Below are 24,330 nucleotides of genomic sequence, written 5' to 3'. Positions count from 1 at the left end.
TAAATCATTAGATTAGTAGGCTGGTAGATAAAATTAAACCTTCTCTCTGTCTTGATAAATCCCCAGTGATCTTTCATCAGGAGCCTGACTAAGTGGGGGATGGACACTGGCTCTCTTCCTTGCGGGACAGCTGAGCTGGCTTCTGAGACACTGTTCACCTTTTGTCACAGGATTTAGAAGACATCTCCTTGCCAAGGTCCATGTTATTTGAAAGGAAAAATGTGGTGTAAAACATTGTTAGCTAGCAGAACGTGGTTCACCACTCAACTGGATAAAAGAGGACAGTGAGTGGTCCAGCAAGAGTGAGTGAGAAAAGTTAGGTATTTCCAGGAGGCTGAGAGGGTGGACATAGGAGGGACTGGGGACTAAGAGCGGCTCCCTCTCTGCCTCCCCACTGATCAGGCCTTTCTAAAGAGGTGTGGTTCCCCAGGAAGCATGCAGCCTCAGAGAGCAAAGACACTGGCCAGAGTGCCACCACCAGTGGGGAGAGTGTGGGCTGGAGGTCAACAGGTGCAGAGCCTCTCGGGGGACCCCCACTCACAATCAAGGACAAGGACCAGGAAGGAGGTGTCTTCCAATACTGGAGCCCTGCAGTGGCTCCCTAGCACCCTCTACTGACCAAGCCTGACATTTAGCCTGCTGACCAAAGAAAAGCTGAGAGCTACCTCCAGGGTCCCAAGAACAGTTATTTTGGACCTGATGCTCTGGGTGGGCAACTGGCACAGCCATTCAGCTCTTTTTTTTGTTTTTAAGATCTAGATTAAAAATTAGAGGCCCTGGATGTCTGGAAGAGGAGTCTGGGATGACAAAAAAGAGGCACCTACATGCTTGTGATTTAATTGTCTCCAGAGCATAACCTCAGACAGTAATAGCATGTCTCACAAATGTTTGAAGTAATTCAAAACCTCCAGGACAGGTCCAGGCTCTTGTAAGTAGTAAGGGATGAATTTATTTAACTTTGCCATTTCCCATGTGCTAATAGAAAATACTGAAGCCACACCTGGTTCTGTTTTATGGGTCCATGTGATTTATTACATTGAAAAGAATCTCTCCTATTCAAAAAGTTTAGAACACTCTGCAGGTAAACTTGCAGTTGAAGTACCCAAAGAATTTATCCCTAAACATGCCATGTTTCACCTAAAGGTTTTCTCATGTTATTTACTCCTCTCCTTGGACATCATTTTATATCTCTGCATCTCTGTCTCCATTTTCCCTAACATCTTGATTCAGGTCACCACTCCATTCCTAAGTCAGCCCTTGGGGTTATTCATTAGCTCCATGGCAACCAGCGATCCCTTCTGTTTCCTCCCTGATTCTGCAACAAGGCCCAACATGTGACTTGCTTCAGCCAAGGGAGCAAACTCTTTAAAGAACATTTGTATTTGTCCTTATGGCATCAATACAATCCAGTAGCTAAATAGACATCTTATCTTTATAAAATAGTAGTGATTCTTTTAAAATACAAAATAAAATATGGGCTAAGCCTTTTTCTCAAGTAACTCTGAGATCAAGAACAAGGCTATGAGTTGCCATTGTGGCTCAGTGGCAACAAACCCAACTGGTAGCTGCAGTTTCAATCTTTCAATCTGACCCCTAGCCTGGGAACTTCATATGCCATGGGTATGGCCCAAAACCAAAACCAAAACAAACAAAAAACAAAACAAAACAAAAAACAAGGCTAAAGGGACATGTTTGAAATGTGTGATAGAAATCCTGTGTTTGATCGTATGTGAGGGTGAGGGCCATGCACATCATAACGTGGAAGCTCACGAGCACAGCGTGGAAGCTCATGAGCACACTGTGTTTGTGTAGTATACTGCCTGAACCACAGCTGAGATTCGACCCCAAAGATGGGATGTTCCATGCCAGCTTCCCAAGGAAGGTCGGGCAGCCCAAGTGCCCTTAGTTTTCTAGGTGAGCTCTGGTAAATGTGCTTCATTCCACATGCATGGGCATATGCCAGACTCCATACTGGAACACCAGCCCAAACCCATTCTTTATGCTTCCAGGAAACTAGAAATCACGTGAATTTGCCCAGACTTTAAACTCAGTGTGACAACTGTCAAAAACCATTAAGATAGTGAAAGCATCATTTTTTGTTTGTTCTTATGCATAAAATCAAGTGTTTATAACCTGGGTTTGGCTATTTATGTCATGTTAATACAACTTGTGACCCAGACACACCTGTAGGTCTCATAGACTGTAAGGAAATGGGGCCTTCAGGTATCAGAAGAGCTGTGAGGAATCAGGGCTGACACAGCTCTGGGAAAGCACAGCCCTCTCATCTATGTAACTATATAGCCAACACATGATTTGATCAATATCTTGAACATAATGTTTAATTTTCATTAAAAAATAATGTTTACAGATTATGGAAAATTTGCAAACACAGAAAAGGGGAAAGAAAAAAAATCACCTGCCTTTCATCAACAAAGGTGACCCTCAGTCCTGTGTCAACCCTCTCCTTATAAGGAGTATTATTTTGTCTCATTTCTTTTTATCTTGTTAATAATACAGTCTATAATAAAAGCAGTAACTGATTGAGCATTTATTTTGTGCCAGAAACTCTTCAACTAATTTTCATAGTCATCTATTTTAATCCTTGAAATAATCCCAGGAAATAGATTTTTCTTTGTGATTTCATTGTATAAATGTGAAAAATGAGCCTTAAAAATATCAACTTTCTTTTTCTTTTTATGGCTGAACCTGTGGCATATGGAAGGTCCTAGACCAAGGGTCAAATCAAAGCTGTAGCCATGACCAACACCATAGTCTAGGCAACACTGGATCCTTAACCCACTAAGTGAGACTAAGAATTGAACCCACATCCTCACAGAGACAGTGTTGGGTCCTTAACCCACTGAACCACATGGGGAACTCCCAAAACAACTTTCAAATATAGTTGCTAAGAGAGTAGATTGTAAAAGTTCTCATCACAAGGAAAAAGACATCTTTTTTTTTAGATGATTTTTATTTTTTCCATTACAGCTGCTTTACAATGTTCTGTCAACTTTCTACAGTACAGCAAAGAGACCCAGTCACCCATACATATATATTCTTTTTCTCACATTATCCTCCATCATGCTCCATCATAAGTGACTAGATATAGTTATCAGCAGGATCTAATTGCTCATCCATTCCAAAGGCAATAGTTTGCATCTATTAACCCCAGAGTCCCAGTTGTATTAGTTTTCATTTCATATGAAATGATGGATGTTAACTAAATTTACTGAGGTAATCATTTGAAATATACATAAGTTAAATCATTATATGTACACCTTAAACTTACATAGCGCTCTGTGTCAATTATATCTCAATAAAGCTGAAAGAAAGAAAAGATATCAAAGCCACTTGCCCAAGATACATCGTTAGTAAGTGATAGAACCTGGTCTCCATCACTGGTCTTTACGTCAAATCCACACTCTACTGCTGAGATGTATTTTATGCATCTCTTCTATCCCCCTCTTATCACTGAGTTTCTAAATTTTAAGTAAAATAAAATCACACTTGGAAAATGGTGACTAACCCATATTGAATAAGTGAGTGGAATTTTTAAGAAAAAAGGAGTAATTTGAATTTACCACGAGGAAGTCACCACTCTGCAGGTGGTAGGTGCTTAGTGAATGTTTAATTTGACATTGCTTTACAGTGGAAATCGATACAGCATTTTAAATCAACTGTATTTTAATTTAAAAGAAATCAACCAAAAATAACTCTTTGACTTTATGTTATAATGATTATGACCAAGATAAACTTGCAGGGTTTGATTATCTGCGAGGAAGAACATCTCCCTGTTCAACACTGGAGCATCTTCTGAAGAGAGGCTGATCCTCTCCGAACTAGTGATCCCCACAGATAATTTTATTTATTTATTTATTGCCTTTTTAGGGCTGCACTGCACCACATGGAGGTTCCTAGGCTAGGGGTCCAATCGGAGCTGTAGCCACCAGCCTACGCCAGAGCCACAGCAATGTGGGATCTGAGCCGCATATGTGACTTACACCACAGCTTACAGCTATGCCATATCCTTAACCCACTGAGTGAGGCCAGGGGTCGAACCTGCATCCTTATGGATGCTAGTCAGGTTCGTTAACCGCTGAGCCACAATGGGAACTCCTCCACGGATAATTTTGAAAAAATCCTTAGCACTTCATCACTGTGAGTGCCTGCATGTAGGAAATTAGAGGATGAGGTTAGGAATGTCTCCCTGTGCAACTGGTTTCCACTTCCCCGATCTGGTGGAAGTAGAATGGGAGTCGGAAAGTGAAGTTCCACATCCAGTTGGGTCCCTAGGCAGCTGGGTAAGCTTCGCAGTTAACCTACTCTTCTTGGTGCTGTCTACAGCTGGGAAACAACTTCTAGTTAATCTCTAACCTACCTTTCAGCTCAGAGATTTCACTAAAGGGCATTATTTAAAATCTCTCGGTCACTGTGTTCCTTTGCAATGGGTGTCATGACAAAATGCCACGGACTGGCTGGCAGGGCATTAAACAATAGATTCTCTCACAATTCCCACAGGCTAGAATCCCAGAGAGCCAGGTGCGGGCAGGCTTGGCTTCTCCTGAGGCCTCTCTCCATGGCTGGCGAGTGGCCACCTTCTGGCTGTGTCCTCAGCTGGTCTTTCCTCTGTGAGTACCTGTAATTCATGTAACCATGCATCCAAAACTTTTCTTCTTATACAGGCACCAGTCAGATTGGTGTGGAGCCCACCCTAAAGGCCTAATTTTAACTTAATCACTTCTTTAAAGTCTCTTATCACCAAACACAGTTCCATGCTGAGGTATAGGGGCTAGGGCTGCAATATAGGAATTTGGGAGAAACATAATTCAGCTCATAACCATTACTTAAGATTTTATTATTATCTGGAGGTCCCTTAACATGCTTGTGTTAGCTCCTTATGAACCCCCCTCCCCTTTCTCTACCCCCACATGAAACAGAAGCCAAAGTCCTGGCAGCCCCAGGAAGTAGTTAGGGACCCTGACCGTCCTTCCTCTATGGTTTCATCCTGAGCTTCCTGATAATCTTATGGGACTCAGCTGTCATAGCTCCACTTACCTGCAGGAGATGGGGTGAGTGTTGTCACCTGGTCAGGCATATTATTGCTTCAATAAATTGAGTTCCACTCCCCAGAAAGGCAGAGGGAATGGGGAGACTTTGAGTATATAACTAGAAATCTCTGCAGGCATCTTTCTGAACCATAAAGGTCAGTCTGTGGCAGTTCTCATATAGGAAGTGGTGCAGTTTACATTTTAGTGTCAAGGCAGGAAAGCACAGCTCTACCCCTATCCTTCTAATGACACCCTAGGCTTGTCTCGTCCAGTGTGGTGCCCACTAGCCATGGATGGCCGGGCACATTTGTAGTGTGGCTAGATCAGATGGGAGTGTACTGTCAAGACAGTAATTAATTTCATTATTATTAATTTCATGTGTAACATTTGTGTAAATGCTATAAATAACTCAGTATTCAAACTCAAATTAAGTTTATCTCTTTCATTGTACTTTTTGTGGTTAATATGGGTACTGGGAAACTTCACATCGTGTGTGATGTGGCTCCCATTTTATCTCTATTGGACAGAATTGATCTAGCCTATCTATCACCCCAAATAGAAGTACTCCAACTGCAGCCTCTTTTTAGAAAAATATTATTTTTAGGAAAACTTTGAAAATGCTTATTTAAAGATATCAGCCATAATCAGAACTAGAGATTTTTTTTCCCCATGCCATAACTCATTATCGATGACATTGAGAAGCTGACTTTTATAGTCATTATTGAGCTGGAAATGTGCTTAGTTTTACAGGCCATTTGGTGATACTTGCCCTTTATATGCACTTGCTCCTTTTCCAGTCTCTACCCAGGAATGAAGAAGCCCACATCATGCTTTCAGAACTAAGAACAGTTGTTCCTCCCCAAAGTAAATTTAGCATCAGAAAGCACCATACACATCTATGCAGAGTGGAAAGTTGCTTTGTGGGTGGGCCAAGTAAAGTTGTTTGGAGAAGTGGGTTTACTCAAAAGGAAAACACAGACACGCAGACACAGACACACAGACACACACACACACACACACACACACACACACACCACTTTCCTTACTGTCATAACCACTTGTCCCCTTTGCCTACTTGCGTGGAATAGGCACATGATTAAAATTTGCAGAAGAGATGAGCAATTCTGAAATTAAGCAGAAAGGGAAATTTGAAAAATAGCAGTCATTGGGTCTCATATCCAACTGCTTCCAACCTTACTTGGATTAACTGCTATTATTTCTTTCAATAATCCACGTGGATGTCCTTGATAGGAGTTACTAATCTTGCATAGGGATGTTTTGAAAGCTTTCAAATAAAATAATGCTTGGGAACTCTTTCATTAAAACTTCTATTATGAAAGTTGTATTTCTTCATTTTAAGGAAGTTGGACATAGAGAAAAAAATATGTAAATAAAAATCAACATAATTCCAGCATCCAGTGAGAGCCACTCGTTCGCAAATTCACTGTTTCATATTTACACAGGTGTATTTTAGCTGATTCACATGTGCAAATTTGTATTCTCTCTATTTTGTATTACAAACAACTTTCATGTTTACCGGTAAATAGTTATTAGTGGCAGCAAAATAGCATGTCAAATGGATATGCCATAATTTACTTAACTACTCCTTTAATTTTAGAGCCAGGTTTGTATTATTATAAATAATGGCGCTTAGTCTATAAATCTTAGTCTAATTTCCGATTATGTCCTGAAAATAGATTTCTGGAAGTGAAAGTAAAGTGTCAAAAAGCATTATTAATATTCTTAAGGTCCTTGATTCATATTTCCAAGTAGCTTTGCACAGTATTTAGAAACAGAAATTAGAGTGTTCAGAATAGAGTTACAGCTTCATGTTGTGACTGAAAATCATGAGTTTATCAGTTTAATCATGGGGCCATTTTCCATCCCCTTCTGCTCCCCAGGCCCCAGGGACGTCCTCTGGGGTTTGCCTCTATTTGAAAGGCTCTGCTCTATGGCAAAGCCAGAGACTCCAGTGGGAATGTTCATCTTTGATGCATAGGGAACAAGTGCAGAGCACAGGAACAGAGACACACACAGGCTGCGAACCAAAGCTGAATCTATAGCCAAGGAGCTGAAATTGGGAGCTGGCAGGCCTGGGAGGGCAAAAGAGAGGTCAGGTCAAGAAATCTCTGAGGCTTGGGAGTTTCTGTTGTGTCTCAGTGGGAATGAACTGGACTAGTATCCATGAAGATGCAGATTCCATCTCTGGCCTTGCTCAGTGTGTTAAAGATCCATCATTGCTGTGAGCTGTAGTATAGACCGGCAGCTGCAGCTCCAATTTGACCCTCAGCCTGGGAATTCCATATGCTACAGGTGTGGTCACAAAAAGAAAAAGTCTCTTAGTGGGTGGGTCTCTGTGTACTGGGCCTGCAGGCAGCTGGCTCTTGGGAGACCCAAGGAAAGGGCCATGTGGGGATCGCCTGCCAGACCACCATGCGCTCTGGCCATCAGAGGGGCAGTCCCTTCAACATTAAAAATACTTCTTTCAATTTCCATTGTGGCTCAGTTGCTAAGGACCGGACATTATCTCTTTGAGGATGTGGGTTTGATCCCTGGCTTCTCTCAGTGGGTTAACGATCTGGTGTTGCCACAGGCTACAAACACGTCTCAGATCCTGCGTTTCTGTGGCTGTGGTGTAGGCCAGTAGCTGCAGTTCCAATTCAGTCTCTAGCCTGGGAACTTCCATATGCTGTGGGTACTGCCCTAAAAAGAAAAAAAAATCTTCTTTCTTGAGTGTCCCTTAAATGAAACCCAAGGGCCATGAACGTCATCCTTGAAGGCCTCCTTTGGCAGGAACAAAATGCTATCTGTGTTTACTATCACCAAGCATCCAGTCTCCTCTAAATTCCAAAAGCGCACCAGGCCCTTCTTCCCAGGGCTTGGCCTGATTCCTTTCCTTCCTCCCCATCCTCCCCAGCCTCACTCCTTCCTATTTATCCTCCCAAGCTCAAGTCCAAAGGCTCCTCATGAACCCTGTTACATGCTGGCCCGGAAACCTAGGCTCATCTCTCAGACACTTCATCGCAGGTGTGATGGCCCTTCCATGTCCTTTATGTGGATGCAGTACAAGCTCAGGTGGGCAAGGCCTGGCCTGCCTGTCTTCTGAGATGCATCCTTGACTCGACCAAGGCTGGACCACAGGAACAGCTACATAAGTACCTGTTGAACCAACAATGCAAGAATGAAGAAGGCTTCATGTGGCCCCCTCTTCTCCCACTTGTGAATCACAGGGATGGCTTTTGCCTCCAGGCAGCTTTTCCCTGCCTCAGCTCAGAGCATGCCAGTCAGTGCTGGTAATTTTCAGACAAATCAAATTAGAAATGGTTGTACTCATTTGGAAAATCAAGACCTGGCTTTGAAATCTTTCTCCACAACTTTGATTGAATCAAGATCACTTTCCCTAGCTCATACAAGCCTGATTGGCTTTGTTGGACGTCTCCTGATTGAAATGCAGCCTTGCATGGCTAGCTCTATTTTTGATTTACCAGGGTGTTGTGATGTCTGGATGAGATTAAAAACAAAACAAACACCCACCATGAAAAGGCTTTTGAAATAACACCTCAGCATGGTAACCCTTGGAAATGGCCTCGTTAAGAACTTTTGAAATCAGTCAGGGTGAGCAGATCTTCAAGCTAGGTTGGCTATAGTCCCTTGAGATCCTCAAAATTGGTTTTATGGTATAGCAGGGCAGCCATACCTGACTTAGCATCTCTTCTCAGGACCTAAGGAAGGGGATGGGCCAGGACTCTGCTGTGACCATGTTTGAGGAGTCACAGTGGGAGCAGACTGGTTACCTACCCACCACCTCACTCACTCTAACTTTCCCCTCAGTCCTCAGACTTGATTCAGATACATCCTGCCTTTAGTCAAAGTCTGTTCATTGCCTGCCTCCATCTATGGCCTCAGGCCTTTTCCACAAAGAATGTTCACTCCTTAAATTCTCCCCCTCCTTTTCTACAAGAGCAGACAGGGGGCGGTTTCCAATGAAAGATAGATGGGTGCCCTAAGTACCTCAGAAACTGGGTACCAGATCTGGCAGATTGATTCCTATTCATGCCACTCTTCCACCACCCCATCCCACGTCAGAGGCACAGGGAGAGGTGGGCTCCTCCCTGCTGGGGCAGTGAGCTGCTACTGGGCTTACAGGTGCCTGGAGGCTGTGGGCTGCCTGGAGGCACAGGACCATGGAGCAGCTCTCCTCCAGGCCCCTAGGGAGCCAGTCAGTCTGTCTGCCAAGTCCAAGGCCATAGCCTCCCAACTGCAAACATCCCATTGCACATCCTGGTGGCCAGCATGTCCCCAGGGCTCAGCTTCTCTCTTATCCTTGTCTTAATCTTCCTGGGTAACTCAAGCCCAAACCAGGGTCTTGTGCTGAGCTGATGAGCAATGGTTGGTGGGTGAGAAGAAGTCCCAGGAGAAGAGAGTAAGGATGCTGTGGCAAATGACCACGTTGCGAATGAATTAGAGGCCGTCAACCTTGCCTGCTCCTCACACGCCTTTTATCTCTTGCATTTCTTGATTATAATTTAAAGCTCAGCAGAGGATAACTGGTGCCATATGCAAATCAGCTAACTGGCTTGAATCACTGTCATAGTCAGGAATAGATATATTTTTGCGGTGAAATTAGACCAGAAGGGACATGCTTGTCCAACCAAGATGACTAGACAAAGATGGTGCCTATCATCACTGGCCAAAGTTTGTCTAGGGGAAATGCCTGCAAATGAGAAATATCTATGGGCAAGACATCAATGATTGGCCCCTTTAGCCATAATGGACTATGCATCCAACACAAGATCAGCAAGTAAGTAATAGTTTTGAAAGAGACTGGCCTCTTGGCATAGAGAGAAGGTAAAGGCAACCCCGAATAGGCATTTAGGAACAGTCTGCATTGGCTGCTAAGATCTACAGTTTGTCATGTACATCCACGGCCCCAACCAAAATAAACAAAGGAGTATGTTCAATCATAAAGCTGTGAAATTGGCACTGATTAAGCCATCTGTTAATGTCTTTCTTCTCAGTCCTGCTGGTTCCTTGTTTTATTTAGCCTAGCCAATTATGACATTTTTGCCTTTACACTCTGAGATATGGTTAAAATACCGGGTGTCTCCAGTGAACAAGTGGTGATGGATTCCATGTTTAGGGAGATTAGACAAACACAGAGACCATTAGATCACTGTGTAATGCATTTTTGTCTGTTCTACTTACCATACACCCACATTTAGGCTGTGATGGGTTTCCCAGCATTGTGTCCATAAGCAGAACAGCATCTGCTGAAGTTGGTCCCCTTACAAAAGATAAGTGCTTCTTGTGACCATTTACCTGATTCATCCTATTGTCACATAACAAAGATTTAAATGGTAGTAAGTTCTCTCTCTCAGATGCTCCTCACCCAGGAGTCACTGAGAGTCCCCAGTAATTATGCTATTACTCTAAGATCTCCTTGTTGATGGGCACTCCACTGTGGAGGACAGATTTTAGTTTGATGGCTTTTACTGGCTTTCAGTCAAGCATTTGACAATCTTCTGATCTGGTGGCAGAATGACCTGGAGACAGCTGGGGGAAAACTGCAGCTCAGAACCTGTGTTCTCTCTCATTGTTTTCCTCTGAGTTTCCTTGCACAGCCCTTGGACCAGCACCCAGTGATGTTATTTAACATATAATCTCTCCCATTTTATTACCTCTCAGAACCGATACAGTTCAGCATTATTGTAGAATTCTCTTTGTAAAGTATTTTAGGGTGTTGTTCCTAGCGAGGGGTGCAGGAGGAGGAAGAGTCTGTTGATTGACTGTTATTCCCTGGTAAACATTTTTTAAAATTTTATTATTCTTTATTAAAGTATAGTTGATTTACAACATTGTGCCAATTTCTGCTGTACAGCATAGTGACCCAGTCAAACATATGTATACATTCTTTTTCTCATAATATCTTCTATCACTGTCTATCCGAGGAGATTGGATATAGTTCCCTGTGCTGTACAGCAGGACCTTATTGTCTATACATTCTAAATGGAATAGTTTGCATCTGCTAACCCCAAACTCCCCGTCCCTCCCACTTCCTCCCCCTCCCCCTTCGCAACAAGTCTGTTTTCTGTGTCCATAAGAATGTTTCTGTTGTGTAGACAGGTTCATTTGTGCCATATTTAAGATTACATATATGTCATAACATGTTTTTTTCTTTAATGGAGCTTCTTTTTAAAAAATATGGACCAGTATCATCTTCTGCTTACTTGCTTTTAAAAATACATAATTATCTATGGAGATTCTTGCTGTCTCCTTGTAGTTAGAAAGGAAGTGGGAGGGAAAGTGCCTTATGCCTTGAATCATGAGTTTAAAAAGGTCTTTGAAAATGCAAGTACTTGGTTACCCTTCTCACACCAACATTGGAGATGGCTCTGATGATGCCTGTCCCCCTCCCAGAAGAATATAAATGATAGAATATGGGTTTTCAGTCTCAGATACCCCAGGAATGAGGGTCTTGGTGGAACCTTAGAACCAGCCAGTCCAGTAACCTCAGGTTGTAAAGAGGAAACTCAGATTATAGAAGTGACCAGCCTCAGACACCTGAAAAAGTGGCAGAGCAGAAAACAGAAAAACGAGGAGGCAGGAACAGTGCCCACGTTCTCATTTGATCTAGAATCAGTCCTTCACCATTATTCTCCCAGCCATAGTGGCAAAACATAAGGATCAGAGAGAACATATGGTTTTCCTGGTAAATATTCATGATAAGAATCAGGTTCTGCCTAAATTGAACAATTCTGCTTTCTTCTCAGAAGGCAGAGCCAGATGCTCTATATCCAATTACAAATTTTATTTTTATGTAAAGTCGAGATGAGTATTGAAGAGGAGCTGATTGTTACAAGGGTTATGAGGCTGTGTAAGAGATGTGATGTGCATATGGTAGCATGAGCCTGGCTATATGGCTAAATGGTCCAGTGACACAAACCACTGAGAGCTGGGAGAAGGCAGCAGCTGTGAGGGTGGGGAGGGATGGACCAGGAGGAAGGTAAGGGAGGGAGGGTGTGGGTGGGTGCAGAGGATGGAAGAAGTCACTCCTGCTGAAGGAGAAAGGCAGGGAGTGTTGTTGGGGCCTGGTTGCCACGGTAACCATGCACCTGGATTGGGTGTAGGAGCTGATGGACTTCTATTGTCTGCTGGAGTCTTTGCTCCACAGTAAGCAGGGACACCAGCCAGGGCAGGTTAGGGTCACCCCAAGATGCAGAGCCATCCCTGCTCTATGAAGCTCTATGAGGGCGTCCACTTTCCTCCTGGCAAAGCAGAGGAAAGTGGGCGCCCCTTACCCCACAGGGCATCTTCTGTTAATGTTACCTGCAGGCTGTGTGTTCTGTCCTCTCTCCCCCACCTTTGCCCTCTGGGCAGAGCCCTCCGTGTGCTCTTGTCCACATCACCACTGAGCTGCTCAAGGTGTGACTCTTGTCCATCCTTTCTTGCACACAAAACGCAAGGCACATGCTCTCCCCTCCCCGCAGCCCCCAAAGGAAGCACCAAAGCAGAACAGGACCATGTAGCCTAATCCCACATCAATTCTCTCCTCCCCTTCCCTTTCTCCCTTTCTCACAGGGTCAAGGTCTAGTCCCAAGCATGGTCTCAATGCTTAACAAGTACATCCCTTCCTGCCCTTCCCACAGCATCCTGCGTGCGGTCATGCTGTTTCTGACTTTCTGCCAGATCCTTGACTCTACTCTGCCTCTGATCACAGAAGTTGTTCTCTGTCTGGGCTCAGTTAACACTTCTTCTCACTCTCCAATTAGTTACACCTGAGTGTCTGTAAAATCTCAATTCCAAGTTCACTTCTCTAAGGAGGTCTTTTGTAACCCTCCAGATTAGAATGGGCTTCCTTTGGGTAAGACCTTGTGTATGGCCTCTTTATAGCAGTTCATGACATGGAGGTTTTCCTCTGCTGTCCAAAGACAGGGCCTCCTTGGGAAGGATGAATCAATGAACAGGGATTGCTTCTTTCACTGACACAGACTTGGTTCTTGTCTTTTAGGGTCCTCACCATTCATAGGATCCCATCAGTCTCCCAGAGTCAGAGAGGGGACCATTTAGCTCCTGATAATAGTGCAAAACAAAGTGTTTTCCCATAGATACAGCAGTCTCTCTAAGACAGTCCATGAACACATCTTTAGAATTTCGAAGTTCAGTGCTCCATCCATAGCACTCAAACTCTTTTGTCCGAGAAAAGCAGTGGGGTGGGAACTTCTGTGTTTTTAGGGCTGCAGAGTAAAGGCCATGGTGAAGAAGAATGGACATGATTTGGGGTCTTCTGGGTGGACTTCTGGATACCTTGTCTTTTGGAGAAGGATGGGCATGTATGAGTGTGAAAGCACAGGGCACTAAGAACTGCCATGCCAGGGACAAAGAGAGGCCCCCACTTATGGGTACAGGTCTCTGCTGTGGTTCAGAGGAGCCATCATCCTGGGAAAGGTCACCATCCAACCAGGACGCGGCCGTGTTTTCAGGAGAGGTACATCACATACCAAGGATTTAGCTTCTTCAATGAAGAGTGACCACCTTTTTGGACAGTGAAAGCCCCTTAGGCCTTTCAGGATAGGCAGGGAAAAGGGACCATGGTGATGATGCTGGTTTTCTTTCAGTCTCATCTGTAGGGCCAAGGCTGGGAGATTTATGCTAAAGATTTAACCACTGTGGCGCAAAGTGCCGTGTAACACAGGCATCCCTGAGAATCCTTTTGTTATGGCACACTTTGCACCAATTATAATCAGAATGTATACATAATGGCTCTAGACTGCAAAGGACAAAATCACATTCATGTGTTTAACTAGTAAACTCCTGCGCTTTAGCACATTGTTTTGCAGTACTGGAGAAATCTTGAATGTGTGTTGAAATCTTTAATGAATTAAGTGGAGAGAGTCTGAGGAATGGACTGTCCTTGGTGAGGATGGGATGAAAGTTGAATTAATAGATTACACGGGTATATAGAATACAGACTGTCAACTTTTGGCCAGTCTGTTTTGACACTATTCTAAAGTACATTGTCTTGGAGTTCCTGTTGTGGTGCAGTGGTTAATGAATCCAACTAGGAACCATGATGTTGCAGGTTCGATCCCTGCCCTTGCTCAGTGGGTTGGGGATCTAGCCATTGCCGTGAGTTACGGTGTAGGTCGCAGATGCGGCTTGGATCCTACATTGCTATGGCTCTGACATAGGCCTGTGGCTACAGCTCTGATTAGACCCCTAGCCTGGGAACCTCCATATGCCGTGGGAGCAGCCCTAGGAAAGGCAAAAAGACCAAAAAAAAAAATAATAATAATAATAATAATAACAATAAAATAAATAAATAAATAAATAATAAATAAAGTACATTGTCTTTTTTTTTCCCCCACAAATTTATGTTTTGTTTTTTTTTTTAATTGAAGTTTAGTTGATTTACAATGTTGAGTTAGTTTCAGGTGTACAGCAAAGTGACTCACTATACATATACATATATATTTATAGATTATTTTTCAGATGTTTTTTGTCATAGGTTATTACACAGTATTGAGCATTGTTCCCTGTGCACTATAGAATATTCTTGTTGGTTATCTGTTTTATACATAGTAGTGTATATATGTTAATCCCAACCTCCTAATTTATCCCTCTATACACTCCCCACTATAAGTTTGTTTGCCATGTCCGTGAGTCTATTTCTGTTTTGTAAATGAGTTCATTGGTATCATTTTTTAGATTCCATATATAAGTGATATCACTTGGTGTTTGTCTTTCTCTGGCTGACCTACTTCACTTAGCCTGATAACCTCTAGGTCCATCCATGTTGCTGCCAATGGCATGACTTCCCTCTTTTTCTGGCTAAGAAGTACTGTTCTCTTGCTCTTTCTAAGTCACTTGTGGGGACTCCCTCAAGTGCTGCCTGGGAACGGATTGTGGAGTCACACATGGTTATCACTGAAAATGCTTAAGTAGCCCCTGTGGATTCAAAAGTAGTACTTTTACATTTAACTAATATTTTCTTTTTCCACACTGTGGTGGACGGGAGTGAGTATGGATGCTTCCCCACACTGCAGTGTTTCTGCCAGCACCCAGCACAGCTGATGGATATAGCAGGGGTGGCTGCTCAGCAGTTGTGTGGCAAGGAGCTGAGCAGAAATACTCACTGGTGCCAGGAGAGTTGGGTCAGATTTGGTGGAGAAGCATTTCCTGTCCCTCCCGTCTCTCTCCTACTTGCCTTGAGCCTCCCCTTGGAGAACATAGCAGGTGCTCTGAAAACAGAGATGTTGTGGACACTCAGGCAGCTGCAGGGTGTCAGGGACAACAGAGGGCAGTGTGAGGGGACAAGGATTGGGGGAGGGATTGGGAGAGCATGGCCTGCAGGGACCCAGGGAAAGCAGCCAAAATCACTACATTTCCAGGTGTCCTGCCCCTGCTGAACAAAGCCTTGATCTTCATCAGAGGCCTTACCTTAACCAGGGAGAATCCCTGAGGCCTTTATTTGAAGTTCTTGCTACCAGAATTTTTCTGAGGACCTTGGAGTGTCCCCTGAGTGCCCTTCAGGGGATTCTGGGTTCCCTGGCCTGTTTCATAGGTACTGGGGCTCCTTAGATGTTCTGGGGAGCGCAGCAGCCAGGCCGGAGAAGGGAGCTCCTGACCTCCTATCATGAGTGAACTGTTCGAAGAGGATGAGAACCTCAGTCCCTCTAGACCCCACTGTCCCGAGGCCCACCCACCCATGACCGTCAAGCCAGAGAACACTCAGAAAATGGCTTGGGTGGAGCTACACATTGGATTTTTTTTTTTTTTTCTTTTTAGGGCTGCATGCATGGCAAATGGAAGTTCTCAAGCAAGGGGTCCAGTCTGAGCCACATCTGTGACCTACACCACAGCTTAGGGCAACGCCAGATCCTTAACCCACTGAGTGAGGCCAGGAATTGAATCTGCATCCTCATGGATACTAATTGGGTTCATTACCACTGAGCCATAATAGGAACTCCCTGGATTTTTATTTTTAATTAAAGTATAGTTTATTTAAAATGTGTGGTCATTTCTAATGTACAACAAAGTGCTGTGGTTTTGGAGCTCCGTTTGTGGCTCAGCAGCTAATGAACCTGACTAGGATCCATGAGGATACAGGTTTGATCCCTGGTTTCGATCAGTGGGTTAAGGATCTGGTGGTGCCATGAGCTGTGGTGTAGGTCTCAGATGTGGCTTGGCTCCCACGATGCTGTGGCTGTGGCGTAGGCCAGTGGCTACAACTCCAATTAGACCCCTAACCTGGGACCTTCCATATGCAGCAGGTGTGGCCATAAAAAGCAAGCGAGCAAACAAACAAATAGGAGGTGATTCAGTTTTATATATGTGTGTGTGTGTATGTGTTTTTTTCCGTTGTGGTTCATTACAAGTACTGGATATAGCCCCCATGCTATAAGTAGGTTACTTGTTTATTTATTCTATATATCTAGTAGTTTGCATCTGATAACCCTTAACTCGTAATTTATCCTTTCCTCATCCTCCCTTGCTTGGCAACCACAGATCCGTTCTCTGTGTCAGTGAGCTTAAACATTGGATTTTAAGCAGTCAGGGAGGGACATTTTATGATGTCCTAAGCTTTTGCCTTCAGCCTCATCACCATCTCCCCCTTCTGCACAGCCTCAAACATTGGGTACTGCTTTACTCAGGCACTCTTACCAGACAAGGCGATACTGACCTCGGAAAAGAAAAGGGGAGGAAAAGTTACCACTCAGCTTGCCCATGAGTGCATTTGTCATTTTGCTTTCTTTAGAACACAGCCCTATCTCAAGCAATCTGCCATCAGTGGGGATATTTCATCTTGAAAGGAAATCAACCAGAAATTTAAAAATGCAAATTAAAACAGCCATAAGATATCAAAAGCAAATTGGTAGTTTTTTTTTTTTTTTTCTTTTTTTAAAATCAGTGGTATCCAATGCATAGGAAAAAGCTCTCAGAGATGGTGGCCAAAATCCAAGTTTTCCATGTCAGACAAACAGGTTTGTCCCCCACTGTCACTGCCAGGGAGGACTCTGGCTTTTGTTGAATTTCTTTACTTCTCCAAACCCAGTGTGTGCATCTTTAAATGGGTGCAGTGTTACAGTGCAGGATACGTGAGATCCATATATTTGCACTTAGCCTAATGCCATGCACACTGGGGCGGTATAAACTGTGGGAGATTTCTTAATGGATATCAAGGGCCTTACCCATTGCCACATTAATTAACTTCTGGGGATCTTTTATAGACAGAAGAAAACATCTAAACAGTTATAATAAATGATCAGTGTAAGAATATGCTAAAAGGGAAGTGCTTGATGAGTGAATCGTTGCAAATATACTATTGGTAGAGGTTTGCTTGGGAACTGCTGTTCGTTTTCAGAAATGCAAGACTATCACTGACAAACCTAATTGGGACTTAGGGATGTTTTTCTAGACCCTAGGGTGGTTAACTTCCCCTAGGACCAGCAGCTGCCCTAGGTACTGAACCCCACTACCTGGCCACTTTAGTGGAAAGTTCATTTCAGGCAGCCCAGGGAAGACAGGCTGTTCCCCTTTCAGAATTCTGTCTTTTTTTTTTTTTTTCTTTTGTAGAAATGGCCCCAGCTATGGGAGCAACTCTAAAAGGTGGACTTTGCCTCCTTTAGTGGCTGTGAGAGATTTACAGGAAACAAGATGAGATGTGTCTATAACTATTTACAGGAGAATATTGTGTTATGCTTATCAGTAAAAGCTTGCTGCATTGTTGTGGAAATTAGTTTAAAATCTAAAAGAGACAAATGATAGGGTGGAAAATGAGATGTTGCTGGCTATAAAAACTCCAACTTGCTTTTGTATTGTAACACCTATTCTTGATCTATACAGTATTCTAGGCTTTCTCCTTATTCATCTAGCAGAAGTGATGCCAGGACGTGGATCAGTTGGTGCATACATGCATTTCTTCATTTTCCTATAGCTTCCTCAAATAAACTGTTTTCCCCTCATTTATGCAAAAAATAATCTTCCACTTCTCTCTGGTTCTACTCCACTTGCACTTAATAGTCCCCATCTCTGGTCCTCTCATGCACTCCCACTCCCCATGTTAATAAAAATACTCTTAATACATTAAACATCTGGCCAATGTCAGTTATGGCTTCTGACTTTGCATGGGAACTGCAGCAAGCATAAAAGGCTTCTAAACTCTGCCTCTACTCATTTTTTCTTGCCTCACCTCCTTCATGGTCCCCGGCCTCCTATACCCTACTTAATTTTCAGAAATGACACATTCCCCGAGATGCGACTTTGCTAATTTCTCCTAGCCTTTGCACTCATGGTGCTATGTGCTGAAAAGTTTAGCCAGGCACTCACTCCTGTCCTCCCCACTTCCTTCCAGAAAGTATCACCTCACCTGTGAAACTGCTGCTTGTTTAGCTCTTTCTTCTCCCAGGCTACCTGTTAGAGCTGGTGTTGGTCTCTCTTTTGGTGCCTTCTACCTTGTAACAAAATTTTCTCCTCTGTGTCTCTTTAAAATACATCCCAGGGAGTTCCCATCATGACTTAGTGGAAATGAATCTGACTAGTATCCATGAGGATGCAGGTTCAACCCCTGGCCTAGATCAGTGGGTTAAGGAGCCGGCATTGCTGTGAGTTGTGGCATAGGCCCGTGGCCACAGTTCTGATTCGCCCTCTAGTTTAGCCATCTCCATATGCTTTGGATGCAGCCCTAAAAAGACAAAGAAGAGAGACAATATCCCAGCGCTTGGCCCATAGTTGCCTTGCCCTGCATGTTATTCAATGAATGAATGTAATTGTTTTTATTTCTGATTCCCTAGAAACTTCTGATACTTCCCATCCCCCCATCCAGCCCCGGGTCTTTGATGACATTCTTTATAGATAGCACTGCAATCTGTAAAACAGGAATGGAAAACAAGCTTGTGGGTGTATCTGAACAAGGCTGACATACTGTTCCCTTTCAGATCTTGCCACTAAATGTGGAATGATCCTGAAATTAAGGTCAGCACCAGGTGCCTGTTTATATCAGCTGTCATGTTGCAGAATTTTTAAAAAATGGCTTTTATACAGTTGATTTTTCTTGTTTTCCAGGGGAATGTCACTTTCTCCTGCTCTGAACCGCAAATTGTCCCCATCACGTTTGTCAACTCCAGCAGCAGTTATTTGCTGCTGCCCGGCACCCCCCAGCTTGATGGGCTGTCTGTGAGTTTCCAGTTTCGGACATGGAACCAGGATGGTCTGCTTCTGTCCACGATGCTGTCCGAGGGCTCAGGCACTCTACTGCTGAGTTTGGAGGGTGGACGCCTGAGACTCGTGATTCAGAAGATGACAGAACGTGCAGCTGAAATCCTCACAGGTACTGTCCACTGACAGCCTCCAGCCCGGTTTCTTCTTCATCCACGCCAATACAGGTTTGAGATTCTGACCAGAACATACTCTCTCCGGCCCCCAGGGATGTGGGATAACCTGGTCTTCACAAGTTTACTCTCGGGTTGAAGAGGCAGTGTTTTCTTTTCTTATTAGAAAACAAGCAAACAAACAAGCAAAACACCAACTTCAGGGAGTTCCATTCTTGGCACAGCAGAAACAAATGTGACTAGGAAACATGAGGTTGCAGGTTCGATCCCTGGCCTCGCTCAGGGGTTGCTGTGAGCTGTGGTGTGGGTTGCAGACTCAGCTCGGATCCCTCGTTGCTGTGGCTCTGGCATAGGCCAGAGGCTGCAGCTCTGATAGCCCCCTAGTCTGGGAACCTCCATATGCCGCATGTGCGGCCCTAAAAAGACAAAAGATAAACAAAACAAAACAAAATAAAAAAAACCAACACTGACTTCAGATTCAGCTGTTGAACCTTTGACACATCCCCTGATCCCCTTGTTCCTCAGCTTTCCCATCTGAGAGGTAGGGATGAGAATTCCTGTCTAGTACCATGTAGCATGGTGTAGATTACTCACAGAGCACCTTGCTAGGTCTCTACAGACCCGGCATATTGACGTGGAATCTCCCCCATGTTCGTTTGAGAATGGTGCTGTTTTCCACTTTATAGATGAAGAAGTGAAGCTAAACAACTTCCAAAAATCACTTGGTGATAAATGACATAGCTACGATTTCATCCTGAATTTGTCTGCCTTCAGAGTGTGTAGTTTCTCTGTACACCGCACCACCCTGGGACTTTTTACCGCCACTGAATTCCATTTCAAGTAAATTTAGTGAGTGGTTAAAAATATTTTTCAAAAATTCATTTTAAGATATTGAGTAAATACCACTACATATGGCATCTTAGTATGGCAGAACTTTTTAAAATGGTCCTCAAAAACTGAATGTTGGGAAGCACTCCATCTTATGGCAGTATAATAAAGATCCTAACGTGTGGCAAAATGGGACAGATGCCCAAACCATTTCCTGGCCCTTCTATCTGCCATTCTTTCAACATTGAGAGGTGGAACTTTTTCCCTCCTCCTCTATTTATTATCTTACTGGTGTCGCCCATCTTTTGGGAAGCAGTGTGTTCACTTAGTTTCAAGCACTTCCTGAGATCAGGCCCCATGCAGGCCTTGGACTTGGGACTAAGGCAAGCTGCTACCTCAAGGAATCCTCTGAGAAGTCTTCTTGGCTCCACTGTCTGAATCAACCCCTCTTCTCTGCACTCCAGGCTAGTATCCATCCTGGGCTTCACGACACTGCATCTTTCTTTCTTTCTTTTTTTTTTCTTTTTGCCTTTTCTAGGGCCGCTCTCAAAGTATATGGAGGTTCCCAGGATAGGGGTCTAATCGGAGCTGTAGCTGCCGCCCTTCGCCAGAGCCATAGCAACACCAGATTGGAGCCGTGTCTGTGACTTACACCACAGTTCATGGCAATGCTGGATCCTTGATCCACTGAGCAAGGCCAGGGTGCGAACCTGCAACCTCACAGTTCCTAGTTGGATTCGTTAACCACTGAGCCACGATGGGAACTCCCCACTGCATCTTTCTTTAATCTATATGTCTTTCTTCCCCCACTGGACTGTTGAGTTTTGTTATCCAAATAAATGAGAGAAAATTGAGCTAAGTAGTAAAGGATATGACTTAATAGTCAAGGTCAGGCCAGATTCTGGGAAAGCTTCAGAGGTCACTGGGTGAACCCAAAAGCCTATTGAATCCCTGGAAATAACCAAATGGCCTGGGCCTGTGAGTCAGACAGGCAGCTTCCAAAAGCATCTCTTACCCTTTCTAGTCTATGGCCCTAGATGAACTTCTTAGCTTAGTTTTCCATGTAAGTGAGAGTGTAACAGCTAACCTCAGCTGCATAACAAATGATGCCAAAATGTAGTGGCTAGAAACAACAGCATTATGTCTCAGTTTCTGAGAGTCAGGAATCCAAGGGGCTTTGACTAGGTGACTGTGGCTACAGTCAAGTTGTTGGCAGGGGGACAATGATCTCAAGTTTCAACCAGGGTTAACCACATCTCAGGCTAACATGGCCCTTGGAAGACCTCAGAAGGTCCATGTCCAAGGCTATCCCCACTGCCTCTGCAGAAGGTGGCCTCATGAAAGGGCAGTGCACTTATCAGAGGGAGTGACCCTGGAAGGGGTGAGAAGGTGCACGCAGAACAAAAGTCATGACTGTTGTATAATCTGACACCAGAAGGGATCCCATCACTTTCATCTTCTGTGTATTGGCAACAAGAGGAGAAGTGGAGCCCTTGCTCGAGCCCAGGGGAGTCCGATTTAGATATTAGGAGCCATGGGTTATTGGGGACCATCTTCCTCCCTGCTATAACAGGAGATGTAGACAAATTCTTATATCACAAGACTCATGGTGATTAAATGAGGTAGTGAATCTGAGTGCTTTAGCATAGTGTTGAGAAGCTATTAGCAATTTTTTTAAATTTATTTTTTTATTAAAGTATAGTTGATTTACCATGTTGTGCCAATTTCTGCTGTATAGAAAATTACCCAGCCAACATACATGTACATTCTTTTTTCATACTATCTTCCATATGTTCTATCCCAAGAGACTAGATATAGTTCCCTGTGCTATATACAATAAGACCTCATGGCTTATCCATTCTAAAGGGAATAGTTTGCAAATTTCTTTTTCTTCCAAACTTATACTGACTGACTCAGGCTCTGGTGAAAAGGGGCCTGACTCCACAGAGTCATAAAAGCTGAGTGAATTTGTGTAGTTGTGGGGCTTTTATAAAATTTATAAGATTTCCAGTAATGGGGGAGAGTTAATCACTTGGAAACGTAACATTTTTCATGTGCAGAGTTATAAAAGTTAAACTTGATCATCCTTATTTGAAGAAGAAAAATGTGAGCTGGTACTGGGCTGTTCCTCTCTAATGGGCGAGATGTCTGAGTACAGAGACTTGTCAGCCTCGGGTCAGAAATGAAGTTTTAATAAAGTACAGGCCCCAGTGGCTCTTTGCTGCAAAGCATCCAGGTGTTACCTGTATTATTAAGCACATGTCAGTCGATTAAAATGTGTTTATGACTGAGGGAGAGGCTGGTAAAAGCTGCCGCATGACCCAGCTACAGAGGGAGAGAAAGCCATCAGTTACCTCACTCATGCCTCACAAAATATCAAACAAGTAAAGAAAGATTCCAAAATGTGCTGACCTCTGTCTCAGAAAACTCTTGCTTGATTTGTTCCCCAAGAAGAATTTCCTGAATTTTGGAAAATGAGAACTTCTTTATTTTTCTTTGAAATGAAGCAAGGCTTTGCTGGCATTTTTTTAACCCTGGGGGTAGTAGGGGAGTGGGGGAGTAGAGGAGAAGACAGCTCCACAGACAAATGAAAAAAATCAAAGAACAAAAGCAGTTTTCTCTTCCTATATATTTCTAAGGAAACTTATTTTCTAAGTACTTGAGATCATCTTGGCGTAATAAGGGATGAGACTCTCATACGAGAAATTCGAAAATAGTGACCATTGTTCTAGTAATTTTTCAGGGCCCCTGATGTGACCCTTCACACGTGATACCTCACAGAAAATAGAAGACATCACCACATTTTATTATTTGAACAGAGAATCCATCCACATATTTAAGGAGTTACGTAAGAGTAGTTCATGTGTCCCTACCGTCCTAGGTCTAAAAGATGAACCCCTAGAAAGGGCAGACATGGATGTTGCCACAGTCACTCCTGTTCCCAGAGCTTTGTACAGTGTGCTTAGCTTTTTTTTTCGTAGTGTTGGTGGTGGGATCCTTCTCCATTTTGCCTTAGAGATGAGGAAGAGAAGTGTAAACTAAATCATCCTCAAAATAGAAAGCATCTGAATTCAGTTGTTCTGAGGGAAGAAGTTTCAGGAAGATGAAGGACAGCAGTGGAATCCCTGACTTGTATTTTTTTTTTTTTTCTATTTTTGTCATCTTCTTTCTTGAAAGCTTTGTGCATGTGGATATGAGGGAGAGTCAAGGGAGTTATGTCACTGGAAGTGCCATAAAGTTGGAATTCACAGTCACTGAGGATCTCTTGCAGGTCATGTATTGTGCATATACAACTAGACATATACAACTAGAAGGGAAAAAAAAAAAAAGGAACTCATGAGACATGGAGTAGTTCTGATTTTACCAACATCCATAAGAGGAAACCAAGAGTCAGAAATTAAGTTGAAGTGACCAAGGGGGTGGATATCCATGCTCAGGCCTTTCCTCTGCATCCCCAAGTCCAAGGTCTCTACACTGTATCTTGCTTCCCCCATATGCATGCCTTATATGTCCCATTATTTAAATAATTCAAATGCAAAGCAACTCTGCTTTAGATGTAAGAGGAAATGTACAATAGGCTATTAAGGAAAGTAGGTGATTTAGAATCTAAAGTTGGGTTTTCCCACAAAGTTTTAATGGTGGCCCCATCAACAGACAGATTAAAGGGTTGGGTGGGGTTGACAAGGGATGGTGTATTCATTGTCTTTGTAGATTTCTGCTTTAAGTAGCATTGCCTGTGTAATATTATAAAGTAAATTATGCATATCTTTATATTAACACACATTAGTATTCATTTGAATATATGTGGCATACTTTCCTTAGACTTTTTAAAATGTTCAGTACCAATTCCTTAGTAATCCAGGAAAGGTACTAAGAGTCTAGCTCTTCCGGAGACTTTGCTGTGTAACACACAGCCTTTCCCATATTCTCCTTGCCCCTGTGCCCCAAACTCCACCTGGAAGTCTGGGTGCTGCAGGGTAGGGAGAAGACTTTCCAGGGCTCATGGCCACCTTACCCTTTCAGGAATCAGAACAGCCATTTGCACAAATATCACACAAACTGTCTTACATAATCAGACAAACCCCTGCATTTCCTCCTTTATGCATTTCAAACTCTAGTTTCTCACT

The 24,330-nt window shown here is 43.4% G+C and overlaps 1 protein-coding gene across 4 annotated transcripts in view; it reads left to right on the top strand.

Annotated features, from left to right (window-relative positions):
- The window catches only part of CNTNAP5 (contactin associated protein family member 5), an 865,075-nt gene that overhangs the window by 472,385 nt on the left and 368,360 nt on the right, over positions 1 to 24,330 (top strand). For all 4 annotated transcript variants that reach the window (XR_014829313.1, XR_014829314.1, XM_021075830.2 and 1 more), the window contains one exon: positions 19,110 to 19,374. Coding sequence is in view for 2 of the 4 variants with exons in the window: in XM_021075830.2 (XP_020931489.2) it covers positions 19,110 to 19,374 (265 nt within the window). In the remaining 2 variants the exon portion in view is untranslated. The remainder of the gene's footprint in view (positions 1 to 19,109; positions 19,375 to 24,330) is intronic.

The sequence above is a fragment of the Sus scrofa genome, chromosome 15, assembly GCF_054392235.1.
Source record: "Sus scrofa isolate SSC_HxYL_T2T_F1_AM1 chromosome 15, Sscrofa_HxYL_maternal_Yorkshire_Landrace_v2.0, whole genome shotgun sequence".
Classification (NCBI taxonomy): domain Eukaryota; kingdom Metazoa; phylum Chordata; class Mammalia; order Artiodactyla; family Suidae; genus Sus; species Sus scrofa.
The sequence above is the reverse complement of the archived record's forward strand: the minus strand, read 5'-3'. Positions and strand labels throughout refer to the sequence as shown.